Source organism: Desmodus rotundus, chromosome 2 (genome assembly GCF_022682495.2).
Source record: "Desmodus rotundus isolate HL8 chromosome 2, HLdesRot8A.1, whole genome shotgun sequence".
Lineage (NCBI taxonomy): Eukaryota > Metazoa > Chordata > Mammalia > Chiroptera > Phyllostomidae > Desmodus > Desmodus rotundus.
Genome location: NC_071388.1, coordinates 133751976 through 133770211, shown reverse-complemented (window position 1 = coordinate 133770211; position 18236 = coordinate 133751976). Strand labels below are relative to the sequence as shown.

The 18236-nt window shown below is 36.7% G+C and overlaps 1 protein-coding gene across 2 annotated transcripts in view; it reads right to left on the bottom strand.

Moving 5' to 3' along the window:
- Window positions 1-3463: 3463 nt before the first annotated feature.
- The window catches only part of KYNU (kynureninase), a 100502-nt gene continuing 85729 nt past the window's right edge, over window positions 3464-18236 (bottom strand). Inside the window, exons 10-12 of one of the 2 annotated variants that reach the window (XM_045203178.3) lie at window positions 16869-16954; window positions 7303-7533; window positions 3464-4560 (exon numbers count right to left, since the gene is read on the bottom strand). In XM_045203178.3, coding sequence (XP_045059113.2) covers window positions 4435-4560; window positions 7303-7533; window positions 16869-16954 — 443 coding nt within the window. In that variant the 3' untranslated portion in view covers window positions 3464-4434. The remainder of the gene's footprint in view (window positions 4561-7302; window positions 7534-16868; window positions 16955-18236) is intronic. The other variant, XM_024569713.4, reaches the window with a different exon arrangement.

Sequence of the window (18236 nt, the reverse complement as noted above, 5' to 3'; positions counted from 1 at the left end):
AGTTAAATAGAAACCGTACTTTTAATTGAATTTTGAACATTAATAAGAAATAATATAATTTCTCTTTAAAATATGTATTTTCCAAGTCTACTCATTGAAAATGCTGGGCAATAATCAATCCAATTACAATGATCATTCTCACAATTAAGATTATGGTTTCTAAATGCCATTTTCATTCAAAAGGACCTGGATATTGTTCAAGATTGAGTGATGTCAAGTTTGAGGAAGAAAATATACAAAGTAAGCCACATTTTGTCAACATACAAGCAATTAAGCTATCAAGAAATAGTTGAGGTAATGTCTAAGAACTCAGAAGCCACCTTAAAGAGTCAAAAATGAAAAAAAACTGAAGCATTAATAAAAATAAGAATTGCAACAAACCAAAAACACATGAGAAATGCTCAATTCAATTAGTTTATAATGAAAGTTTACTATCTTGTTCTTTGAGAATACACCTTGCTGTGATTAAAACTAATGTATCTTTCTCAAACATATAATCACAGGATAGTGGCTGCTACAAGTATGAAATCCATAATCTCAGTATCAGGGTCCCCTAATCCAGTGATTTCCATCCTGTGCTTTATGACGTGAGGCTTCCACAGTGTGCGCAGGTGGTTTTCGTAAGATTATGCGACAGTCTTAGAAATCAATGCTCTAGTAACTTCAGTTTATGCAACAAACATGTCACAATATGAATGTAAACCTGTGTAGAACTCAAGAGTAAGTGGAAAAATACTGAGCAGGAGATAGCTGCAGAAAGAAAAATGTATTTCTTTAACTTGTAAAAATCATTGACCTCACACCAGCCTTTTCTCCAGGAAGTTTTGAACAATAAGTATAATTTAGCACTACACAACAAACTATAAAAGTATTGGCATTTATATCAATATGCTTGAGTTATTGATAAAACGTAATCCATTGTTCACATAAGAAAAAATATAATCATATTTTTGTTTTTAGTTTTAAAACATTTTGACAATTTAGCATGCTATGGGGCATTAGATACCAGAAAAAAAATGCTAAACAACAAAAAACAAGTCTTTTAAAATGAGTTGGCAGAAAAGAAATTCTCAGAACCCCCAAATGAAGTAAAAGCAGAAACCTGGGAGGTAAACAAGGATCAAAGTGACTTAGGAACAAAGCACGGCTTTCATCCTAAGAGTTTCTGCCAAATCCTAGAGTCCTTGACCTTCAGTGTTGACAACTAAATGGGACATGGAACAAGCCTGGGACTGGCCAAGGTCAATGTGCTGATAGGAGAGCTTTTATATAATGTTGACAACCAAAGAATATGTAAAGGGTCAGCAAGAAAATTAATATCTTCTGAGAATTTTCAACTATAAATTGGCCCTCACGTGGATTAATATATCCAGTGTCACGCTATTTATGTGATCTGAAAAGCCTGAAAACAAGAACTTAAAAATGTTCTTGTATCAGAAGTGACCATAGGCAACTGGTATATCTTTGGAAAAAGACACTTTAACCCAGTTCTGAAAAAATCCAGGAAAGGTCAAGATAAATGAGTAGTTTAAAGTTACCAGTTACAACATCCAGGAGGAAACAAACATTGTATGTGAAAACCAACATAAATAGAACTACAAATTCATCATATATTAGATACAGAATAGAAAATACTTATGATTATTAAGACTTAATAAAAGAAATGCTGTCTTAGACCGGGTTCCCTAGAAATAGGGCTTGAGGTGAGGATTTAGATAACTGTTTTGTTGAAGGAGTGCTCACTGGAAAGAACACTATGTAGGAGGGAAATAACGAGAATATGGTAGGGAAAAGAGCTGAGCAAGTGTCAAATCCATGTAAAATTCTAGTCTTGGCTTCATCCACAGATTCAGAATGGTTTCTGAAGCATAATTGCAATGTATGGCTGTGCATGGGTGCATGTGTGGGCTTGTAGTGTGTCTCCTTCTGTTTTTTCCCTTCTACTTGTGTGGAAATCATAAATTTATTCTCCCTTATTTTAAAAATTACCTTGGCTGTTTTCACCTGTGTACATGACAAAAGCAGTCAGTAGCTACTGTTGGCAAAGATCAGGAGCAAGGGAATGAATGGTCACCTCCTTTGTCTGGAATGGAACCTGATGCGCCCACTCTGGAAAACTATGTAATAGTACCTAGTAAGGTTGAGCACATGTGTGCCTACTCCCGGCATTTTCAGTTATATGTCCTGGGCAAACTTTTGAACATATGTACTAAGAATATTAATAGAGGCATTGTTGCAATATTTAAAAAAAAATTGGAACAACCCAAACCATTCATTAATTGTAGAATGAAGTAACAACTCCAATTACATATAGGAATACTGAGCAACAATGAAAATGGATGAAAACAAAATATGCAACAGAAGGGTGAATCTCAAAAAATATGTTGAGCAAAACAATCAGAAGAATAAATATAGTATACCTTTATGCAAAGTCCACACACAAGCAAAATTCACTAATATATTCTTATGAGTACCCACATGGGTGTAAAACTTGAAGTAAGGGAGTTATTAATGGAAAATATAATTCAATAATTATTTCTGGACTAGAGGATGGAGGGGGACACAAGCTAGGGTGAAGGGAATTTCTCACACTCTGTTTCTTAACCTGGGTGATAAGGACCTAGTGCTGATGGTGCATAAATGCTTTGTATATACAAGTGGATATGATTTTAAGTTGATTAGTATGAAATATTTTAGGACTTAAGCTTACAAGTACCTTCATACACTTTCCCTATTCAATTGCCTAATTAATACCATTGAGATATTTTTATAGTATCATGTTTGTCTTTTACAGTGGTTACAGTTTTTCATTATACACTTACCTGGATGGTTATGTGTTTACTCTATGTTTCTCCCACTTAGCTACATATTCCACTAGTGCTGAAACCATATCTGTTTTGTTTACCCTGCTGAGGTTCAAAAACGATTTCTTCTACATGGGGTCATACATGGTTGAGGTTTAAGGTTTTGAGAACTTCTCCATATGTAAAGATAAATGTTGCCAACAGTTGGAGTGGGAAGTTCTACTAAAGGAATTATGCAACTACTCCATTGAGTAAGATAACATAAATAGAGCAGCGTAATACATGGTACATTCTGGACAAATGTCAGTGGTCGCTGGTGTTGGTGGTGGTTTGCTTCTTTTTACTTAACTCTAACATCCAAAGTCGTTGTCTAAGTGATTTCATTCCAATTTGTTTCAATAGGTAAATATTCATGTCATAGTCACTCTTTTCTGGTGGGAATATATACCAATATTGAACATTTTGTCAACCATCAGTAGCGGTAATGGCATCGACAGCTAAAAGCGATGGAAAGCCAGCAGGGCTGAGAGCAACTGAAGTTTTCATAGTAGATAAGAAAGGTCCACCGATTCGGGATAGAGGTTGAGTGGGGAAGCAGTCATTTCCTAATTCTAATCCTCAATCCAAGTCTCATGGGGTGACTTATTTCACTGTTTTAGCGACAGAGTAACATCAAATGTCTTTTATCAGGGGACGTTCCCATTAAAAAAAGAAAATATGATAATATTATATAAAGAGACATCCTTGAAAAATGATTCAGGACTCAAGAGAGGGTGAAAAAATCAATTTACTGTGTTTCAATCAACAATTATAACAATAATATAAAATAGAATAATAAATATCCGAACACAGGTGAATAATTGATGAAACTTGTTTTTGTTATATATATCATTTTTAACTGGAACTCAGATGATATGTATTCATTATGGGAATCATGTTAATGTCATGGATGGTAATGGGAAAGAATGGCCAACGGCAATTGTAAGAAACACTTGATTGAAAATTGAAAGGCTTTTTTTTCACAGATGTTAGAATATTGTTAAAAAGTGTATACTAAATTAAATAAAATAAGGCATACACACACACAAATACTGATTTCTGTTATTAGACATATTTTTTAGTGTGGATTGTGGCCAAAAGCATTTGAAGGCCACTGCCTTAGAAAGCGTATTTTCTGTTCCTTAAATTAGAGGTAGATAGAATATTGCAAAATCATACATACATCAGATTGTTCAACTGTGGTTCTTATAAGAGAGTCTTTGGGAAATTAAAAGAAAAGTAATATTTATAAAATTGACACAAAATCCATATATATTATGAAATAGTCAAGTTATAAATTAAATCAGTGAAAATGTTTCACTGACCATGAAATGTGCCAGCTAGACAAGATTGTGTACATGATATTTGGACCACTGGGGGCCTTCATCCACAAAACACCACGAAATTAGCCATAGATTCCTCAGGGACATTGACTCATAAAAGTTGTGCCAGATTCTTTGTAAAGTATACAATTTATTGCTAGTTATATGTAGGAAGTTTTTTAATACTTCTAATAATTAAAATGTATAAAAATAATGAAATAATCACAGAAGCTTTCAATATCATTTGCTTAATTTGTTCTAAACAAATGCTATTTTCTTTTTGCTGCAGCATCAAGTGCAGCATTGAGCAGACTGATAAATTTATAAACTTCATGGAAAGAATTGTAGAGAGGAACTGGGGCCACTCGGATGCCATTTGGTTCCCGCTTGTCACACTGTGGGGGGAAAATAAAGTCACAACATTCATTCTCAAAATGAATATAAAGTCGTAAAAATATTCATTTTAATAATGAATATTTGAATTAAAGATAAACGTATGAAACAGTCATGTTGATTTCACTTTATTTAAAATATAGTGTTTTTATGTTATTTGAAACCCTCCTTTTAATTATAACCAAAATATTAATGGGTTATTACATGCCTATGCAAAAGTACTTTCTGAAATCCACTCAGCAATCATTTTCTTTTTTTAAAGATATGTATTTATTTATTTTTAGAGAGAGGGAAAGGGAAGGAGAAAGAGAAGGAAAGAAATATTAATGTGTGGTTGCCTCTTATGTGGCCCCCACTGGGGACCTGGCCTGCAACCCAGGCACGTGTGCTGACTGGGAATTGAACCTGCTGCCCTTTGGTTTGCAGGCCTGCACTCAATCCACTGAGCTATATCAGCCAGGGGGCAGCAGTTGTGTTCTTTAAGCATTTAATAGAGCACATATATGATTTGTCTGTGGGGATACTGTGGGGAGACTCTGGGGAGCCTGGAATCTTGAACACATTTAAATGAATGAGTACTGAACACTGTCCTGGAAAGTTTTAGACAATTGTCCTTGCATTGAATTCTCTAATTCTTAAGCTTGCAGGTAAGGAGCTGACTGTATTCCTGGCATGGGCCCTGAGAAAAAAATTCATTTGATATGAACCCTGAAAAAGATTTATCTGCTGAGATGGACTGCCCAGGATAAACAAAGGACCTGAATTTTTGACTAAGAGTCTGGTGATCATTAGCGGACTGGGGCTCCTCACACAAAGTACTTGGTGCACAGAGAAACACTTCAGATTGAAGTCTTGGCTCCCCACAGCTTGTTTATGCTGTCTGAGTCAACAACTGGGGGTGAACCCTGGTTTTATCTTTCTACCAACAGAATGAGACCTGGACAATCCAATCAGAACAGCACAATTCCTATCCTTATTTTAATCTGCACTGACCAATCAGAACTGCACAATTTGAATACTTTATTTACATAAAATGGACATAATTGGAAACCTAAGTGGAAACTTTCATTACAAAAGGCAGCCTCCTCTTTGTCAGGAAAATGGAGGACACAATTTAGGTTAATACCTGGACCTGTGTTCCCAGGCTGTATCTCCTTTTGCTCAAATACATATTATTATTTATTACAGTCTAAAATTAATTGTTTTATACTGAGAATGCTGAAATATTATGAAATGGGCCCAGAGAAGTTGGCCAAGCCTGAAGCTCATTACAACTCTCTTAAGAAATATCCACTACAGGCTAGATAGCATAGTAAATGGTTTATGTGTGTCAGCCCATTTAATGCCCATAACAACTTCTTGAAGAAAGTATACAAGGTCTGCTTAGAAACATCCCAACCATTGCTAATATAACAAGAACAGTTTGCAGGACATTGATGTAACCTGGCAGCCAAGGAGAGTGGACTGGAATGCGCATGTGTGAACAATGACAACTTCACTGTACTAGTCAGTGGGGGCGGTAGACGCTATTGAGTGCGCTTGTGCACTGTGTGGCAGTTACATTCAATGTGATTGAGCGAGCACAGTCACACTGTGGGGGAAAAATAAGGAATCCTCATCAAATTTTGTGTTAAGCTTGAACATCCCTCCCTGGAAACTATTTGGATGATTCAGAAGGCCGAAGCTCTGGGCAACGGGTGATCGGCAGCTTCACCACAACAATGTGCCGACTTATGCGTCATGTCTTGTGAAAAGGAAGAGATTTCAGACCATCAATGCGATTCAGGACAATACTATGGGGCAGCTGATGGTGATTGGGAGAACTGTGTGAGGTCCCAAGGTGTCTACTTTGGAGGGGACTGAGGTGTCATTGTCCTATGTACAGTGTTTCTTGTATCTTGTGTCTTCAGTAAGTGTCTCTGTTTTTCATCTGGGTAGCTGGATACTTTCTGGACAAACCTCAGATTTGTAGCCAAAAAAACAGATGTTAACTAACTTTCCCAACACATAGCTGGTACACAGTAGGGACTAATTTGGAATGCTGATATTCTGATTTGTGCCTCCAGAATCTGTGGTGACCTCTTCTAAAGTTTTGGGGGACCACATGAGTGGAACCACTCCTACATTACGTTATTATTGGAAGTAGATTTGGTATCACCATTTTTTCCCTGAAATTATTCTATTAACACTTACTACCTTCTTTCAAAAGACTAAGGAGGCCTCTTAGGTCCAATGGTTAAAGAAACTATTTTATACAATGTTACCACTCCTGAGATATGTCCATGTATATTTTATGACAAGTGACAATGTGGAAAATAAGTTAGTTTAATCAAACAACAAAATAGGACTGACTTCTTTTTCCTTCCACCATACTGAATTGTTCTTTAATTCTGTTTACTCCATAAATATATATTCGGGCTTTTACTAGTAAAAACTGCTTAAAACATATCCTAATTATGATGAAACAATATTTGCTGCTCAAGCTGTAATAAAAGTGAATAAATTACATAAAACTGTTCTCTACGTGTAAAATCTGTGGTTTCTTCTCTTTTATCCAGATGACAGATCTCTGTGCCTTTCAATTAGCAAGTGCTGAATGCTTAGTCGGCACTTAATTTATCCTTACTAACTGACTGATAGATGTGAAATAACAGGCAAAATAAGTAAACCAAATAATCCGGATTTTATCCCTGATACGCAATGCATAGACAAAACCTAGTATAACAAGCCAGAGAGATACTTACGACCACTCCTCTTTTTTCTAGTTCCTGAAACACGTATGTTATTGGAATAGAAAATGACAATGTTAGCTGGCAGCCACGATCCTCGATACTGGATGGCGTAATTATGTTCACAGTTGGTTTCTTGGTTTCTGCTTTATCTTTGCCATAGTAATGCTTGATCATGTATTCCAGATAACCAGTAAGCAAAATAGATTTTCTTCTCAATGCTTTCATAGTTGCTTTCTTAAAGATCTGTAGAATAAGGAACAGTCAGGTAAACAATGTTAATCCTTTGATTTACAAAGAAGTAAAACTTAACTGCAAATCATGCATAAAACAAAGAAATGACCACTTTTCATATCTCCAAAAATCATCCCATTTTAAATGATCTTTTGTAAAAACATGTGCTCCTTTAAGTCCTTTGCTACTAAAAATAAATCTGACATAATGTTCCTTCAGAGTTACTTTAAATTAGCTTAGTATAATTAGTATAAGCGTCCCTTAATAAATAAATTTAAACGTCATAAAATTCAAACACTTTCTCCAAAACCATTTGTTACGATCATAATGAAGAAGACTCTTTTCCTATTGTGATGGGAAGTTTGTTTGGTCCACAAAATGATAAGGTAAGAGCTACGTGGGCACACGGATGTGGGAGCTGGTGGTACAAATATTATTTAGAACTGCTTTACCAATTCCTAAATCTCCTCCAGTTTAACATTAAGAAAACAAGCAGTTAACTAATAAAGCTAAGTGTTATCAGACAAGAAAGCAAAAATGTTAGATAACACATTTATTAGTTCTGAAGCAGCAGGCTGTCTTTTTCTCCGCCCCCCTTTTTTTTTCCTATTTTTCTTCTTTCATCATTCTTTTTCACTGTCGAACTCCAGTGCTGGTCTGAAAGCACTGCAATTTCCTGCCTGAGGTGTCTTATATTAAGATGAGTGACAAGGGCACACAATAACTGGTGTTGGAACATTAGAGGTCAGAACAGACATGCTTTTCTAGCTTATTCCTTCAGGTCAAGTAGAGTTTAAAAATACATCCTACACATAAGAGCCGAATGAACTTCAGACAGAGTGCGATGCACTGGCATGCCACTTACCGTCCCTTTAGTCTATCATGTCACGCCACAGAGCAGACACAGGGTCATTCGGTGATAGCTAGACTGCATAAAGTCCATGAAAACACTTATCTCTGTACACTCATATATGCACATATGTGTGGGCAGGCATTCTAGTAAAACTCAAACAATCTAGGCATGCATTTTCTTCACTTTTATTGCAGGGAGGCTATAGATTTGCCTGAAGGAGAGGAAGGGAGTTGCATTTTTTCCCCCAACCTTTTCTTTTTCCTACAAACAATGATTTAAAAAACAAAACAATTTATACCAATCTGGACTTTCTCATCCAGAATCGCATATCCCGCTGTTAACTTGATGTTCTAGTTGGAGTCATATACAATAGGCATTTCAATATACACATATTCAAAACTGGATTCCTGATATTCCTCCCAAAGTCACTTACTCCTACAGTTCTCACCACGTCAGATTTGGGCAATTGCCTCCCCACCAGTTGCTCAGGTCCATCACTGTGGTGTCATCCTTGACTCCTTTATTTTCCAAGCAATTCACACAAGTCCATCTGCAAAACCTGGTAGCTCTATCTTTAATATATATCTAAAATAAGACCACTTCTAACTACCTGCTTTACCATGTCTCTGGCCTGAACCGCTTGTCTCCCAAAGAGAGGACAGAATGGCTTCTGTCTCTCCTGCCAACCAGACCTCACAGACTATGTCTGCAGCCTGGAGAAATATCGGCTACAATTGAAGCTGATGTCTGTTTCAGCAGGCATCTGAGATCCCAGTGAGAAGGACACAGTAATACCTCCATATTCATGGTTTTTTTCCTGCCATCAAAGGTCCAAAAATACAACATAAAAATTCCACAAATAGACCATCCACAAGTTTTAAATTGTGCACCATTCTAAGCACCACGATGAAAACCTGCCGCACTTCCTCTCCTCTGGCCCCGAATGTGAGTGTCTCTTGCCCAGTGCGTCCATGCTGTGTGTCCTGCTCCTTAGCCTCCATCTCAGACATGTGCTCAGACCGACGTATCAGACCAGTGGCCACGGTATCTCGGGGCTTCTAGTCAAGCAAGTCTTTGTTTCACTTCATGGTGACCCCAAAGTGCTAGAGTAATGATTCTGGCAACTCAGAAATGCCAAAGGGTTGTAAAGTTTGTCTTTCAAGTGAAAAGGTAAAAGTTCTCTTCTTAACCACGAAAGAAAAAACACAGTCTGTTGAAGTGCCTAAGATCTGTGGTAAAAATTAGTCTGTGAAAATGTAAAAAAGGAAAGAAAGTATAAAGAAGGGTGAGCACAGATTTTGAGACCATGTTTGCATAACTTTTATTACAGTATATGAGGGGGATGCCCAAAATGGACTTGATTACTAAAATTGCTGTATTTATTCTTACATGTTTAAACTTCAGTCACCTTCAAAGTACTCTCCATTTGATGCAATAATCCTATCAAGACATTTTTTCCACTGCTCAAAACAATTTCTGTACTCTTCAATTTTGTTGCCTTTTAGTGCTTCTGCCATTTTTTTTTGTTTCACCTCTTTCACGTGGGCAAAATGTTCCCCTTTGAGGACTTTTTTTCATCCAGGGAAACAAACAAAAAAAAGGAGCTCGGGGTGAGATTAGATGAATAGGGAGGGTGGGGCACGGGGGTCATGCTGTTTTGGTCAAAAACTGCTGAAGACTCAGCTCTCTGTGTGCAGGTGCGCTCCTAAATCACCCATCATGAAATAGACAAAGGTGTTGAAAGAGTCTTCAAAAAAGTCACTGAAGCTGAATGTAGCCTCTCACAGTGCCAGCTGCTACACTGATACACATGGGCTCCTGGAACACTCACCTAGTAGAGGAAGCCTGTACTGCAAGGGGCCTGCCCTCCAGAAGATAATTCTGCCTTTTTTGGGGGAGGTGCCCTCTTGTACTTCATTTTTTATGATTTTTAAAGTATATTTTATTGATTACACTATTACAGTTGTCCCATTTTTTTTCTCCCTTTTATTTACCTCCACCCGGCACTCCTCCATCCTCCAGCATCCTTCTCCTCTCCTTTGTTCATGTCCATGGGTCGTACATGTAAGTTCTTTGGCTCATTCATTTCCTATATTATTTTTACCTTCCCCCTGTCTATTTTGTACCTACTATTTGTGCTTCTATTCCCTGTACCTTTACACCCATTTCTTCCCTCCCACTCCCTGCTGATAACCCTCCTTGTGATCCCATTTCTGTGATTCTGCTCCTGTTCTTGTTGTTGGCTTAGTTTGTTTTTGTTTTTCAAGTTCTGTTGTTGATAGTTGTGAGTTTGTTATCATTTTATTGTTCATATTTTTTATTATCTTCTTTTTCTTAAGTAAGTCCCTTTAACATTTCATATAATAAGGGCTTAGTGATGATGAACTCCTTTAACTTGACATTATCTGGGAAGTACTTTATCTTCCCTTCCATTCTAAATAATAGCTTTGCTGGCGAGAGTAATATTGGATGTAGGTCCTTGCCTTTCATGACTTGGAACACTTCTTTCCAGCCCCTTCTTACATGTAAGGTTTCTTTAGAGAAATCAGCTGACAGTCTTATGGGAACTCCTTTGTAGGTAACTGTCTCCTTTTCTCTTGCTGCTTTTAAGATTCTCTCCTTACCTTTAATCTTGGGTAACTTAATTATGATGTACCTTGGTGTGTTTCTTCTTGGATCCAAAATCTTTGGGCCTCTCTGAGCTTCCTGGACTTCCTGGAAGTCTGTTTCCTTTGCCAGATTGGGGAAGTTTTCCTTCATTATTTGTTCAAATAAGTTTTCAATTTCTTGGTCTTCCTCTTCTTCTTCTCACACCCCTATGATTAGGATGTTGGAGTGCTTAAAGTTGTCCCAGAGGTTCCTAAGTCTCTCTTCATTTTTTTGAATTCTTGTTTCTTCATTCTTTTCTGATTGAATGTTTCTTTCTTCCTCTGGTCCACATCATGGATTTGAGTCCCAGTTTCCTTCCCTTCACTGTTGGTTCCCTGTATATTTTCCTTTATTTCACTTTGTGTAGCTTTCATTTCTTCCTTCATTTTTTGACCAAGCTCAATCATTTCTGTGAGCATCTTGATTACCAGTATTTTGAACTCTGTGTTAGATTGTTTATCTCTTCATCTCTTAGCTCTTTATCTGGGATTTTGATCTGTTCTTTCATTTAGGCCTTATTTCTTTGTCTTGGACCTGTGACATTGTAAGGGGCAGAGCCTTAGTTATTCGCCAGGGAAGGGCAACCCTCTTTACTGTTGTGGTGCTCTCTGTAGGGGAAGGGTCAGAGAGGGAACAATGCCACTTGCTCAGCTCTCAACCCACTTTCCATCACTTCCCTTGCTTCCCACAAGCGGATTGTACCCTTTCAGGTGCTGATTCTTGGGTGGGTGGGTTTGCGTATGTTCTAGGACCCCTTGGACCTCTCCAACATACTCTCCTGTGAGACTGGGAGTTTCTCCCACAGCCTTACCCCCTACATATTTTTACAGCCAGAGGTTTTTGAGTCTTTATTTTCCTGCACTGACACCCCGATTTTCATGATCTGTCTTGCTCCCCAGTATTCCTCCTGGCTTACCTACACGTGAATGTGGGAGCACACAACCCACCAGCCCCTGCCTCGCCTGCACAGTCTGCTGCCTTGCCGGGCATCCTCTCCACCTGTCTGCCTGTCTCCACCCCTCCAACCAGTCTGGATGAATGTTTATCTCCTTGGTTGTTGGAGTTCCAGGCAGTTTGATTTTTGGGCAGTTTTGCTTGTTTTTTGTCTTTAAATTGGTTGTTATCCTTCTTTTGGCTATGTAAGGAAATGAAGCATTATTACCTAGGCCTCCTTCTTGGCCAGAACTCCCCACATGTACATCTTTATGATTCCAGTAACCCCAGTTACATGGAGTTTGGTAGGAGTCATCTCTTTATTTTCTTATTTAAAACAAAATGTAACACATCTGGCACAATGGGGACTCAAGGAAATCCTCCAAGTTTTAGAACAAGCGAGCCCGGGGACAACATCAGGCAAGATGCGGCCCACCAGTGTGTTGACTACCAGGTTGGGAATTCAAAACCTTAGAGGATACGTTTGAAGCTTTACTTGGGAGATTGATAATTATTTGAAGAAATTTTAATAAATAGCTCTGCAAAATTTTCTGGTTCTGATGTGGGCCACAGAAGATGCAGACAGGGGCACTGTGTGAAGTAGTACTTTTAATATTTCATTTGTATTCATAGGTTAGCAAGACTTTGGGGAATATTATTTAAATTAATACTTTTTTATAGGAAGTTTTCCTCTTGAAAATTTATCTTGATAAATGGAAACCATCTTTTATAACAAACATCTCAGTTTTCACATGCTGCTGTTCTTTGTTAACAATTAAAAAACTTAAATCTAAAACTATTTTCCCCTTTACAACCACACGGGTAGCTGCATTCTTAGGTGCTCTAAAAGTCTTCTCATGGAGTATAAAAGTCTCTTCTGAAACCTCACATAAAACTATCAAAGTGGGCTAATAAGAGGAGTTAACAGGTAATAGAAGAGGAAATAAAGATCCTCTTTTGTTCTTTAGTTCTTGTTATTTCTTTCAGTACTGAGAAAAAATATGTTTTTTAAATAAAAAAATAGCTTGAAAATACTCAGTTTATAACAAAACTCTGGACAGAGTTTCCACTACTGGGGTCTTTTCTCTCTCTCTCTCCCTTCTTTATTTCTTGAGTAAAATGAATGCAAAGTTAGAAAAGTTAGATAAATTTAAATAGGAAAAAATAAGCATAGCATGATGATTTCAATTATCATATTTTTTCTCTTAAATTCTTAAATATGGCTCCCTAATAACTTTCTATGGCAAAACATAGGAAATTTCTTCTGATTTCCCATGTATTTTATTTGAATAGTGTAATTTTTATTTTAAAGCTATTTATTTAACTTTAAATTTATGTCCTGGAAGGATCTAAAAGTTGTTTATACAAGTATACTTCTACATACAAATATGGTCTTTCAAAATACAATATAGATATCATTTAATTTCAAGTTATTAATTGGAGGATTGAGGAGACCTCTGAAGTGCTGTGGTCTAAACATCTTCACTTTAAAATCTGAGGCAAAACAATGAACAAGCAGTTGTCCTTTGTGTGAGCCACACTTAGTGCCCCTATGAGGGAGGAGTATTTGCCAACTGGCTCCAACTCTCGTGCTCTTTTCCTTGACCTACAATACTTTTAAAGGTATTGCATAAATGATTCAGAGGTAACAATATAAAGAAAAAAACAGTTTGATACTGATTGTAAGGTGCTATTTTAAAAGTATTAATCAAATGTTTATAATTGTAAACAAAGCTATTTTAATCTCTGTTTAAAAATCATACTGTAATCTCCATTTCTGTGGTTCTGTTCCTGTTCTAGTTGTTTGCTTTTGTTTTTGTTTTAGGTGTGGTTGTTAATAACTGTGAGTTTGCTGTCATTTTTACTGTTCATATTTTTTATCTTCTTTTTCTTAGATAAATCCCTTTAACATTTCATATAATAAGGGCTTGGTGATGATAAACTCCTTTAACTTGACCTTATCTGAGAAGCACTTTATCTGCCCTTCCATTCTAAACAGGGGAGTGGTAGGGGGAGAGAGGGGGGAAAGGTACAGAGAATAAGTGGCGTAAATTCTAGGTAGAAACTAGACAGGGGGAGGGTAAGAATAGTATAGGAAATGTAGAAGCCAAAGAACTCATATGCATGACCCATGGACATGAACTATAGGGGGGGAATGTGGGAGGGAAGGGGTGGGAAGGATGGAGTGGAGTGAAGGGGGGGGAAATGGGACAACTGTAATAGCATAATCAATAAATGTATTTAAAAAATCATACTGTAGATCTGAGATCACGGTCATGCACACTGATTCTTATGCATAGAATCTCTCCTGCAGTTGACATTTGAGAGTGTACAATATATTTTGAAAGGGAATGAGGGACAACAAAGAAAGTAGTTTTATTCACATATTTATTTTTTTCATTTACTCAAGCTTCAATTATCTATGTTTTATATGTAATAACTTTTAAACAAAGTAAGTATCCACACAGGTATTTTACTCATGCGTACTCACATGGCAACTCAAAACCATCTAGAAAGCAGAATAGTTTACCACTAGGAAGAGAATGGGAAGCAATGGGATGTATGAATTTGTAACTTCAGAATTTTGCAATTTATGATGTGCAGGAAAAATAAGAAAAAAACAACTTTCTTCAACATAAGGTTTGATTACCTAAATATATTTTTGGTTAGAACATAGCCTCAACAGTGAATGACTTCAGTAAGGTATTTCTATGAGGCTTCAAAGAAATACTTAGGTGAGCCCTGGCTGGTGTGGCTCAGTGGATTGAGTGTCAGCCTAAGAACTATAGGGTCACCAGTTTGATTCCCAGTCAGGGCACATGCCTGGGTTGCAGGCCAGGTCCCCTGCAGGGGGGCATGTGAGAAGCAACCACACATTGATGTTTCTCTCCCTGTCTTTCTCCTTCCCTTCCCCTCTCTTTAAAAATAAATAAATAAAATCTTTAAAAAAGAGGGAGAGATACTTAGGTGATAAGAAGCTCCAGGGAAGTTTACATCCCTCTTCTGGTGGCTCTTAGGTCCTTCTGCTAGGTTTGAGTTAATATTAACTTAAGTTAATATTAAAGTTAACATTAATATTAAGTTAATATTAACATTAAAGTTAATACAACATTCAGAGAAATCAGTCTTCCGATTTCAGCTGATAATATAAACCTCGTCTAGGTGACTATAACCGACTCTGGTAGGAAACTAGTGGTAGAGGAAATAAGAATCTGACTCTTCCCATTGCAGAAGGGCTGAATCCTGGAAGAGTCTGCCCACTGCAGAGAAAATACCCATTGGAATGTCTAAAAGAAAATGTCTTGATATGGATGAGTATTTACAAAGATAAGAAAAATAAGGGGGAAAAATAAGAGGAAATAACTTTACTAGATTTTTCCTAAGTATGTCCTTGTGTCTGTTTGAAATAGTGTAACTCCTTCTCCCTGATATGAACTGGCAAAGTAAGCAACACCTGATTTTGTTTTAAAATGATTAACATTTTTTCTAAATGTATATCATAAAAACAATTCAAATATCATTATGTAATTGCTAAGCGTATTTTCCCCCAAAATCACTGAAAAAAATCTTGTCCCTGGTTCTATTTTAACTTTTAAAAAAAGCTAAAAAAATTTGAACAGCACAAGTTCCATCTAGTGGTCAAACTGAGTACCTGCTCTTTTTAAATTGGAATGGAATGAAATGAGTAGATTATCAAAATCTAGTGGTAGTTGTTTAAAAACAGAGGACCTTGACACTGCCACCCAGTGGGCAGAATGAGGAACTGCTATAAATGTTGACAGGTTCCTAGAATTTCAGGTTTAGAAAAAAATTTGAAAGTCTTTATCCAGTCACTCCACAAACGGTTTCCTAAAATATCATAATCTAGTTACTTTAGGAGGTTCTACATGTTTTTAAAATAAAAATTTTATTTAAATAGCTGTATATTTGAAATCTCTATTAGAAATATATATGCACACTTACATTTTACTTAAATATGTGCATAAATATATTTTTTCTTAATATACCCATTAATATTATTATGATATATTATGTGATTATTAAAATATGTTTACTTAAATAAATTTAGTCTCACTCCGAAATCAATTAATATCCAAAAATTAGCTGGAATACGTAGGTAAAAATATATATGAACATCTAGATATATAGAGATAGGCAGATAGATAGATATGCATGTCTAGGGAAACAAATTAATTCCTTGGATATTATTATTTAAGGTAAGAGTAATTTTACTGAAGTAAATAAATATGAATGAATTTAAAGAAAAAATATTCAGCCAGTAAGAGTAGAGATTATACATAGATATAATGGCACAGAAGCCCCAATTAAAAAAAAAAATTACTGGACCTGAAACAATCTTACCCAATCTTTGTTTTACTCTGACTTTTCATATGTATTTTTTATTTTCCCTCCTTAAAGCTGGTCCTCCTATAGCTTTGTCACATGGCGCTTGGTCAGCTCATTGATTCACAGAACTGGAAGGAGCAGACTGCCCAGTGATCACAGCATTGTCTGGCACGTAGTACTTTCTTAACGAATAAATATTGAATGATTGGATTAATTGAGAATTAACTACTGAATGTTTATTTTGTATATGGAGAGACCAATAGAAGATTAAATGACTCATTCAAGTTCACACAAATTCTAAGTGGAACTAAAAATATGTCTTCCCGGGTTTGTTCTATTTAACATTTATTAAGCGCCAGGCATTCTGCCGGGGACTGGATATCTATATAAAAGGTAACAGTTCATATACAGTCACTGTCCTAAAGGAAGAAACCACCCTTAGCACAGCGTTTGTGCACAGTGCACACTTATAATCTTGCTGATTATCAGCAAAAGTACTACAACATGTCACATTCAGGTAACAAAAAGGTAAAGATGCGGGAAGATCAAAGCAAAGGTCACTTACCTCTAAACTTGCCTCTAACGGACAGACCAACAATATGGGAGGATTTGAAATTCTAAATCCATGGGCCCCGGGGATTAACTGCAACTCTGGAAAAGTAATATCATGTCATTTTTATAGAATATATCTTTAACAATGTTCATTATTTGATTTTTTCAGTGACAATAAAGTAGTAGAGAGAAAATAATAAGATTAAAATGTTTTTATCCCTAAGACGTATGTGATATTTAAGAGAAAATCGGTGGGCCTAAAAACCGGCACATTTGCCGGTTCACCTGCAGTGACGGTCTCCCCTGCCCTCGTCTTTTTGGCAGCCTGTCCAAAACTAGAGCCCTAGACACAAGGTAAAAATGGCCTCTTTTAGAAGCTTCTCTGGACCCCGTCCTCTGCCATTTCCAAGCCCATATTCTTGTCCTATGCCATGCTTTGCTTTTCTATATGAAACCATGTCAATGAGAGGAAAATATCAGGATTTAAATGGCTTGTAATTGTAATGTTGCCCAAAGGCAGACGTATGAATGAAAAGACCTATGAAAGTGACTTTCAGCTCTATGTCTAATGGCTTCTCTTAGGGGGAAAAAAATTAAAAAGAAGTTTAAAAAAACAATCTGCCTAAGTGCGATATAGTAAAAACGTAAATTAATACCAGATAGTATCCTAATTAGAATGAATTAGATTGAATAGTAGAAAGTTAAATCCAACTGAGATAAGATTGCTGACTAGACTCCCAATTAAAACTAAAATCGACTGAAAGAAATTTAGAATATTCTCTATCTTTAGAGATTCATCTAATCCAGGATTAGGCAAACCTGTGGGCCAAATGTGGCCCGCCGCTTGTTTCTATAAATAAAGTTTTATTGGAATAGAGCCACACTCATTCATTTGTGTATGTCTATGATGACTTTAGCACTACAATGGCAGAGCTGAGTATTTGCCACAGTGACAGTTTAGCCCAAAAAGCTTAAATATCTCCTGTATGGCCCTTCACAGAAAAACTTTGTTCCCTGATCCAGTTCCCTTATTTACAGATCAGAAACCCATCACGAAGAATTTAAGTAACTGGAATAATGACATAGCTCATTATTTCAGCAGCCAAGATAAAAAAAGACATTTCCTGATTTGATTAGAACAGCCCATCTTGATCCTTTGCATCTTGATTCCTGCAAATGTGAATTGAGTTCAAATACTAGCTCAGGGTTGAACACAATCTGAACAACCAAGTTTGTTTAAGTTGAACTCTCACAACATTTGCGAAGCTTTTTGTATCCCACGTGATTGAAAACGGTTACTGAGGAAAAGAAGCAGGGCAGTTTGGGGCCCCCTGTGCCTGGTGTACTTTCTTTTCTACCTACCATGGTTTAACTGCTACTG